At 40.8% G+C, this 10,003-nt stretch overlaps 1 protein-coding gene across 2 annotated transcripts in view; it reads right to left on the bottom strand.

Annotated features, from left to right (window-relative positions):
- The window catches only part of LYN (LYN proto-oncogene, Src family tyrosine kinase), a 98,909-nt gene that overhangs the window by 10,530 nt on the left and 78,376 nt on the right, over window positions 1-10,003 (bottom strand). For both annotated transcript variants that reach the window (XM_019527425.1, XM_019527432.1), the window contains exons 11-12: window positions 7,483-7,636; window positions 4,044-4,175 (exon numbers count right to left, since the gene is read on the bottom strand). In XM_019527425.1, the coding sequence (XP_019382970.1) occupies window positions 4,044-4,175; window positions 7,483-7,636 (286 nt within the window). The remainder of the gene's footprint in view (window positions 1-4,043; window positions 4,176-7,482; window positions 7,637-10,003) is intronic.

Below are 10,003 nucleotides of genomic sequence, written 5' to 3'. Positions count from 1 at the left end.
AGATGATCTGCTCAGGTCCCTTCCGACCCTAGAAACTATGAAACTCCATCCCCACCTGCCTGTGCATACCCCCTAGGGCCTTCTCAATACCCCCAGTTGACAACCCCTGTAGTAGCTGTTTCTATGTGCTGAAAACAAACTAAAGCATGTTCTTGTACAAAGAAAAAAGAAATGTTCAAAGAAAAGCAAAAATTAAGATGCTTAAACATAACTGGTTTGTTAGGTAGTAATGAAACAGTTTTTTGCTATAGTGCAGCCACATGTCCCAACTACATCATCATCTAACTGTCAATATTCGCACAGAAAATGAACACTTCTGTGGATTCTACTTCCATCTTCTTTTGGGATGTCTAAGGTTGACAAAATATTACCATAGCCAAGAGAACATCAGCATTACTGACTTGAAAGTCCATGTATTCAAGTGCTCTTTTTCATTATGTGAACAATGAGGGTTACATTCTGTTTCAGAAGAACGGTTGGCAGAAAAGGTGATGGTGTTGTCTTGTACATCCAAAACACGCAGACTTGTCCCCTGGTTCAGGAGGAACCAAACAGCAAATTAGAATGCATCTGGATGAAGATGAAAGGTGAAAGATGTGGCACCAATACAGTGGTGGGAGTTGGTATAGGCCACCAGATCAGGAAGAGGAGGTGGATGAGGTACTCATCAAGCAAGTGACAAATTTAACTAAAAGCTATGGGATGGTGCTGATGGAAGACTTCAATTTTCAGGACATCTGCTGGAAGAACATTGCAACCAAACATAAAATGTCAAGCTGGTTCCTAACTTGTATAGAGGAAAATTTTCTCTGTTCCAGAAAGTGGAGGATACAAATAGTGTATCATCTATTTTAGATCTTGTCCTGACTAATAGGGAAGAATTGGTGGAAGATGTGAAGGTGATTGGCAACTTGGGAGGAAGTGATCATGATATGATAGATCCTGAGACAGGGAAAGCACATAAGGTCAGCAAAATTAGCACACTAGATTTCAAAAAGGCAGATTTAATCCAATTCAAGGAGCTAACAGGCATGGTATCATGGGAGGACAGACTGAAGGATAAAGGCACTTGGGGGGGAGGGGGGAGCTTCCAAGGGGCACAGTATTGGAAGTCACAACACAATGGAAGCACAAGAAGAAACCAATGTGGCTGCACAAAGAGCTTCTAAAATGCCTTGCAAAAGGAAAATATACAGCCAAGGGAAGAATGGGCAGGTCAACAAGGATGCATAATAGGAAGTAGCAAGAACCTGCAGGGACAAAGAATCAGGAAGACAAAAAGAAAGAATGAGCTGAACCTGGCAAAGGAAGTTAAGAACAATAAGAAGAGGTTCTAGAAGAATGTTGGCCAGAAAAGAAGGACCAAGAAAACTGTGGGTCCTCTGTTAACAAGCTAGGGAGAACTCTTACCTGAAGATACAAAGAAGGCAGAGCTACTCAACAGCTACTTTGACTTAGTCTTCACAAAAAATGTAAGCTTCCAGACACCTAATAGGGATTATCTGGATAAAGAAGGGGGAAAGCTGAGGGAGGAGATAACAAAAGAAATTGTTAGAAAGCTTTTGTTGGGTCTGGATGAATTCAAGTCAGCAGGGCTGGATGTGCTTCCTCCCAGGGTCCTGAAGAAACTGCAAGACAAGAACTTGGAGTCCTTGGCAATGATCTTCATTAAGTTGTGGGAGATGGGCCAGGTACCAGAGGACTGGAAAAGGGCCAACATAGTTCCCCCTTTTTAAAAGAAGGCAAGAAGGAGGACCTGGGGAACTACAAATTAATTAGCCTCACCTACATACCTGAGAAATTACTGGAGCATATTCTAAAGAAGGCCATCTGGTAAGCATCTGGAGGAGGAAAGGCTGACCACAAGCAGCCAATGTGGATTTGCCTATGAGAAGGTCATGTAGGACCTTATCAAAAGCCTTGCGGAAGTCCAGATACACAATATCCACAGCATTCCCTTCATCCACCCAAGGTGTTACTGTGTCAAAGAAGATCAAGTTTGTTTGACATGATTTGCTGTTATTAGTAAATTGGAGAAATGTGGGCTGGAAAAATTCCTACAAGGTGGATAGATAACTGGTTCAATAGTTGCAAGCAAGGGTAATTGTTAACAGGTGCATATCAGAACAGCAGGAAGTTTTGAATGAAGTCCCATGGGGGGGGCCCCAGTGCTGTACATGTTCATTAACAATTTGGATGCTGGCACAGGAAGCTTATTGAGCAAGTTTGCAGAGGACACAAAACTGGGAAGCATTGTGAACAGGTTGGAGTATGCAAGCACAATTCAGAAAGATCTCAACAGATTGGAAAGTGGGCTAGAGCTAAGAGGATGGAGTTCAGTGCAGACAAATGCACGATGCTGCACTTTAGGAGGAATAATCAAAAACACAAATATAAAATGGATAACATCTGGCTGGATGGAAGCTCTATGGAAAAGGACTTGGTAGTCTTGGTAGATCACAGACTCTATATGAGTCTGCACTGTGATGAAGCCACACAAAAATGCAAATGCGGTTTTGGGGTGTATCAATAGAAGCAAAGTGCAAGACATGGGAGGTGGCAGTGCCTCCCTACTCAGCACTAGTTAGGCCGCATCTGGATTGCTGTGGGCAGTTCTGGGCTCCACATAAAGGACATGGAGAAGTTAGAGAGGATCCAGAGGTGGGCAACAAAGCTGAACAAGGGTTTTGAAAGCAAGTTATATGAGGGTAAGCTGGACGAGCTAGGTGTGTTCAGCTTGTGGAAAAGGCACTTAAGAGGGGACATGGTAGCAGTCTTCAAATACTTGAAGGGTTGCCATAAAGAAGAGGCAAAGCACCTTTTTTCTCTTGCTGCAGAGAGGTGGATATGGACAAATAGACTCAAGTTGCAGCAAAGTAAGTTTAGATATCCTGAAAAACTTCTTCACTATTAGAATATTAGGGCAGTGGAATAGACTGCCTAGAGAAGTTGTGGACTCCCCTTCACTGGAAGTGTTCAAGAAGAGGCTGGACAGCCACTGGCCAGCAATATATCTAGGCATAGCTATGCCTATTTTCTACCATAGATACTTACCATGCTTCTGGGCTCCGCTGGTTGCTCCTGCCTCCCCCCACCCATTTTTTTTTTATGTTCTGTGTGTCCATACCCACAGAGGCATTGGGTGCTAGCTGCAGCTAAGGCTGGGGACGTCAACTGGGGCATGCCAATCCTCCTGCTAGGAGCAAAGCTGGAATTTCCTGGCTAGAGGATTTTTCCCCTCTGCTCAGGGTCACACCAATCATCATATTTGGGGTCAGGAAGGAATTTTACCTCATGGTCAGATTGGTATGGGTTATGGGGGGTTTTGTCATCCTTTGTAGCAGGGAACATGGCCCTTTATCTGGGACCTTTTGATCATATATTGACAACAGTTTATAGAAGCAGGACATTGGTTGTCATAGTTCCTCTGCTTTACCTGTGTCAGGTTAGGTTATTAGGTCTATGTTGTGTCAGGGCTGATGATAGTCTTATGCAGAGTTTAGATTATGGTTGTATGGGATGGTTTAGATACAGATGATCCTGTCTCAGGCAGGGGGGGAGTTGGTCTAGGTGACCTCTGAAGGTCCCTTCCAGGCCTACTTCTGTACGATTAGTAACAATATTTAGAACTCATAAGTATATCTAATTTGTCAGTAAACCATTTAATGTCAGCTCCTGGAAATCAGGTTAATTGATGATTATTGAAATTCAGCCTGTTACAATTTTAACATCCAATTTCACAAAAAATTAATACTACACTGAAATAATGTAAAGAATTATAATGTTATAATGTACTGATTTGAAGCTGCCATGCAGTAAGAAGTCTTAACCAATGGGCGTGATCATCCTCAACCATGTGGGATCATCCTCAACCACTCCAGTAAGACACACAATGACTATGACTTTTTAAAATACTTTAATATAGCCTACAGGATATACCACAACTGTTCCACTGCCTGATGCATTATTTTTGGTTAATTATTTTCTATGCCTCTTTTCAAGAATATCAACATTCAAATTAATTTTGATTAACATGTTCATACCTGGATAAGGGATTTTTCCATAAGTAACAATTTCATACAGGAGAATTCCAAAAGACCACACATCAGACTTGATTGTAAAGGAACCATAGTTAATTGCCTCTGGTGCTGTCCATTTTATAGGGAACTTTGCACCTACAAAACAATACACACTCAATTTATCAAGGTATAAGTTGCTTGGATATGTTTTTGTAACACTTAAAAAGTCAGTCTTAATGAACTTTTATTATTACCCACTATTATTTCCATAAAGAATTGGGTGTACAATGAACAATTCAAACAAAACCCTACTAGTAGTTTTAGGAACCTCAAAAGGTACTAACAAGTCTTCCTGTCCAACAGTCGTCATGCTTCTCCTGGCAGCCTCAGAGGTTAAGAATTTAAGATGGAGTTTTTCAAAGTAATCTAAGGGCTAGGCAATCTAACATCCGTAGTCTCTTTTAAAAATCGTAAGTTCAGCGTGGAATTTCAAAGGAGACAAAGGACATTAGAGCACTGTGGTTCTTCGAGTTAAACATATGTTCTCTTCCTAGTGGAGGCTTAGGATCCATTAGTGGGACAATACAAGAACCACCTCAGATACATACCATACACTGCACCTCTGTGAGTTAACCAAAGATCTCATTCACTTGTGCTGTCAATGTGATAACTCTCATCAATATTACACTTAAAAATTTAGACTAGAGGACCTACGGAAGTCAGACTAGAAGATCTATGGAGGTCCCTTCCAGACCTACTTCTTTATGAAAAAATGAATACAAAATGCTTAACAACCTGGAAAACTATTTCCATTTAACTTCTCATGGGTAGGGATCAAAAGTGTAAGTGAAAAGCTAAACTTTACATGTAATATGTTGACTCTCAGATGCACTGAAACATCATTACACCTAAATAATGTTCCTTCTTTCCAATACTAAGGGGACAATCTTTGTTCCACAAGCAGGATTATTGTCCTTGAAAAGAAGCCTGCAGTGTTAAGCAGAAGTCTATTACTAATATAATCTTTAATTGATTGCATCTTATGTTTCATGTTCTGTTATGATTACAATTTTTTTGTATAATGTCTTTCACTTCTGGTAACTGATTCCTGAGGGTCCATCAAAGGACACCTAAATAAAATATTTCCATAATTTAATGGGAAAAATTCAAAGGGAATAGGACGTTATTTTTTAAGACAAAAGAGCAATTCAAGAACTACCCCTTTTCATGCAAGGCTTTGGATAAGCTACGGAAACTGGGAAAATGCCCATAAACTTTGGAAGTAGCTACTTTGTTAGGATGCATGGAAGCGAATGTAAGTTTTGGGATGTTCAAGAATGATATACCCCCATGGTTTATTTAGTTAATATACAATACCCAAAGCTGGCTAATAAGCAAACTTCTTTCTCCACATTACTTATTCTGAAAAATTCATTTGGTTCTTCCTTCCTCCCCTTTCTTAATGAATAGGTATTATTTACTGACTCCTTAGTACTCTGCCTTCCTTTTACCCTAACTGATGCCTTGGGTTATTCTTCTTCTTTGCACATCAGTGTCCCATTTACTGTCCTCAATCAGAGGTTTCCAAAGCATAGCCTACAGGCCAAATGCAGCCTGTAAGGGCCTTTTGATACAGTCCTCAGCCCTGTAGTCTTTAAAAAACAAACAAACAAACAAAAAAACAAAAGAAAAACCCAGTTACCAGGGACTCCTGAAGTGTAGCCCACAGGCTAAATGCAGCCCATAAGCACCTTTGATGCAACCTACCCACCCAGGACTGCCCGTTTGAAATGGACCTTCAGGACCAAAGTTTGGGAACCACCATCCTAAATGATCAATTTCTAGCTATGCAACAACATGTGTACTGTTTCTTATAAAACTAGCAGAAAAGCCAGGCAGGAACCAAGCTGGGAAGCCAAGAGACAGCAAACCAAGGGGTCCATAGCCAGGCAGGCCGACTCATGAGTCACAAGGTGGTGGTTTTATTTTTTGTTTTAGATCAAGGATACATGACCTCCATCCACATGGACTATGTGTAGAAGTACAGACTAATGGTGCATCTGTTAAAGCTAGTTTAAAAAGGTACTTTTCACATGTACTTGTGACAAAAATTAGCAAAAACATAGTACATAAAACCCCCAAACAACCTCCCTGTATGTAGGCTTCATTTCTTCACAGATCCTGGCCTTGCTAAGAAGTTCATTCCTATGACAGAATACCATAAGGAGTAAACAGCCTACCACACACATTGCCCCACTGCTATTTCATTGCCTTAAAGAGAACATCCACGTGAGGATGGCAGAATTGTCATAGCTCTGCAAAGGTTTTTTTCCCCCTGGCTCCACCAGGGGAAAAAAATACCATAGATATTCCCATTCCATAAAAAGAAGGGTGTATAGGGGTGCATCTCAGATAGGCACTTCCGCTTACAATAAATGGAACATTTTAACTGAGTTCTGGAGACAAAACCCAGTTCACGTTCTAATTCAACAGACAAAAAAAATAATGGGTGATATCAAATTAGTAAAAGCAACCAAATTTCAGGAAACAAAAACCAGGATATAGTCCCAAATGATTTACAGACCACTAGAACCAGAAGTAGTCTAGTCTTATGCCACTTGCAGTTTTGGTTAGTATAGCTAAGTATGGTACCATGGTGCTGCAGGTAGCCTGAGCATCATCACTAATTCACCCAGGTGTAGTTCTGGGTGAACATAGCTACAGCAGTTTCAGTTCACAAAGCAGCCTGCAGCTGTCTCCCAAACTGGAAGCAGCAGAGTCTTGCTCAAAGTGTTTCTTCTCAGCAGATTCAGTAGGATGTGGCCAGAATATTTGGACAGTTCCAGATCAATACAACAAATCGGGGACTGTCTAAGGACACCATAACACAACCCTAACATTCAGGACTGTCCCAGAGACTTTAGGAGAGTCAGTCACTTTACAAATTAATCAGTGTGATTTAATATTTTTAGGTTGTATTGCTCATAAAGGTGACACAAATGGTACTTTTCAAATGTTCTTGTTGTCTAGACCAGAGGTGTTAAAAATACAGCCTGAGGCCAGATCTGGCCCACGGAACCACTCTATCCAGGCCACTTGGCTACCGGCAGGCTGCTGGAAGTTAGGAAGTGGCTTGCTGCAGAATCCAGGGCCTTGGTGGACATGGTGATTGGCAAGTGAGGACTGATCCAGGCCCTGGTCACCCCCAGCCATTTTACCTGTCCCCGCTGCCACAGTCTTGCCCCCCGACCACTGGACCCTGCCATGCGCCAGAGCTGATGCCATGCCTTCGGGCATGTGGCAATGGCAGCTTTGGCTCCAGCACGGGGCATGCTGTATGGGGTGGACTGTGTAAGTTTTTACACTACACTTTTTTGTTTCGTTTCCAAATGCAATGCTAAGTTAGTTGTTAATCATAAAAGGAGTATTTTACAGTGTTAAAAAAATAGAAAATTATACCCACCTTCCCTTGCTGTGTATTCATTATCTTCGATTACTCTTGCTAATCCAAAATCAGCTATTTTGCACATGAGCATATCTGAAACCAGAACATTTGCTGCCCTCAAATCTCGATGAATGTAGTTTTTTCTTTCAATGTATGCCATTCCCTCTGCAATCTGTAACAAGAGGAAGTGCTTTAATTTTGGTATTTCTGCAGTGTATATATAAATCTATATATTCATATAGATATCTATATATTTACATTTATATCTAGATGAGGGCAAGGTACCCGTCTAGCAACTTTTACCATACAGGCCCCACCTTGCAAGCCTTCACCTACAACAGTAACCTGAGTGATCTCAAGATAATTGCTTGTATGAAGCATGCATTGGCAAGATTAGACCCTTCATAGCCATGCCAAGAATTATACTTCCCAATTCAGGGCAATGAAGAATGTGTGAAAGTCCCACAGAATTCAGTTTTGAGCATACGTAATTGCTCTACTGAATCAAGATCTTACATTAATAAGGATATATAAATATGTTGTAAGATCCCTTCTTAAAATATTCCCTACCTAAAAAAAAAAAAAAAAAGTCATTAACTGGTGATAAATTAAGATGCTCAAAAATAAAATAGGATTTAAAAATAAATAAAAGGCCTGTACAGGTTTTCCTGTTATGGAACCCCTTTTAAGAGGAGATTAGGCAAGAAAGCACACTTGCAAGTCATTTGCAAGAAAGCTGCAAGTTAATATTTAATATAAGCCTAACATTTTCACCTGTGATTTGAAGGGAGCTGACTACTGGAAAATCAAATATTTCATGCTTATTCTTACTTGCAGCATGCATCTGTGCATACAAGAGGAATGCTTAGAAGATTTGGCTCTCACATACCATACTTTCATAAAACAAACAAAGAAAAACTACTTTTATTTCACCTCTGTCAAAACCAAAATTGAAAGTGATGAGACTCATAATATCTTCCATCTCAGGGAAGATTTTTAGCATTTGCCTAATTATTAATGCATGTTTAAAAATAAGAAGTCAAAACCTGGGGTGGTAAAAATCATTAGTATTTATATACTACCTAAACATATGCAAGGAACTGCAAAGGATGAAAATAAAATGTGTACAATTGGTCTTATACAGTTAGGTTTTTCCTTCTCAGACAGGAAAAGTCCATTGCAAAACAGGAACCCCAATGCACTCTGCTCTACTACTGCAGTTTTCAAGTTGGATGTTATGGAACAGAAAAAATAGTCTGTTCTGTCTGTGAGGGGAAGGAGAACACAGAGGTCCTTTCCCAGTCTCAATCCTTGGCACACCCATGCATTAACCATGCCTTCCTTAACACAGAATAAGTCAGCTCTGCTCTGAGCAAAGTGAGGCTGCCCTCCAGCTGCCTCATGTGTCCAGGGCTAGGGATAGAAGTTACACAAACTAGTATAAGTGACTGGAAACCGGTTCAAATTTGTAACAAAACAGAAGTTCAGTGTACATAAACTACTTTCAAATTGGCCAAAACTAATTTAAGATCTACTTGGATAGATGTAGTATCAGACTGAACTGATTTAGTTTAAATCAATTTATTGACCTTCTGTCCCAGTTCCCCTCTAGATTCAAGTTAATTCTCAGTCCCCTGGCATCCCAGGATGCTTTCCCCTGCAAACCCTGCCTCTCCCCAGTCTCAGAGTATGCAGCCTAGCCTTGGCCTAAACTGTCTGCTCCAGCCAAGCAGAGAGGCATGCTCCAGCACCCCCAGCTTCTGGCCTGAGCCACTGCAGGCGTGTGGCTGCACTTCCAGAATTCAAAGAGAATGTCTGTTTACCTGCTTATTGGTTCCATCTACACAGGTTAGACTAACCTGCAAAGACCGAATCAATTCAGCCTTGGGCTTTTTGACTGCTTGTACTTAGCCCAGGGCTTTGCTCCCTTTAGAGCCACACAGTGGAATGGAGGTGAGCATCTGACTATTACAAAAAAAAAAAAAATAAATAAAAAATCATGATCACCACTTCTGCTAATCTAGCTTCAAAAAGTCCCTGAAGGGCAAAGCAAATGCCTGGGCCAGCATTTATGCACAGATCAGCAACAGCACATTCTCTTTGTTCCTCTTTTTGGGGTCAGGCAATGGAAAAACAGCACTCTCTCCCTCACCTCCCCAACCCCAATCATGAGCATTTTCTTATAAACCAATGAACTGCTGATGATGATAAAGTTAAGTTTCAGTTGCAGAACAGAAATTAAAAGGTTCTCAGGCTGACCTGGGAAATATGACCTTTAACAGATTTATGATAACAAACAGCATCTCTGTGTGTTGTGTTTATTAAAAGAGGAATTCTGATTGAAAAACTGCCTCTTAAGGTCTTGGTTGGAGACCTACAGGCTGGCAGAGCGTGTGTTAGGATATTGACCTGCATGCTCCAGATCCATGACTTAGGTTTTAGAAGGAAGGAGGGATCAATGTGAAGGTCTAACTAAGAACAAAGCTATACCTGATCCTAATGTTGTTGCATTTGATGTGAAATAACACAAGTGAATGCA

This window comes from Gavialis gangeticus, unplaced genomic scaffold (assembly GCF_001723915.1).
Source record: "Gavialis gangeticus isolate Ggan-Ray unplaced genomic scaffold, GavGan_comp1, whole genome shotgun sequence".
Taxonomy (NCBI): domain Eukaryota; kingdom Metazoa; phylum Chordata; order Crocodylia; family Gavialidae; genus Gavialis; species Gavialis gangeticus.
The sequence above is the reverse complement of the archived record's forward strand: the minus strand, read 5'-3'. Positions and strand labels throughout refer to the sequence as shown.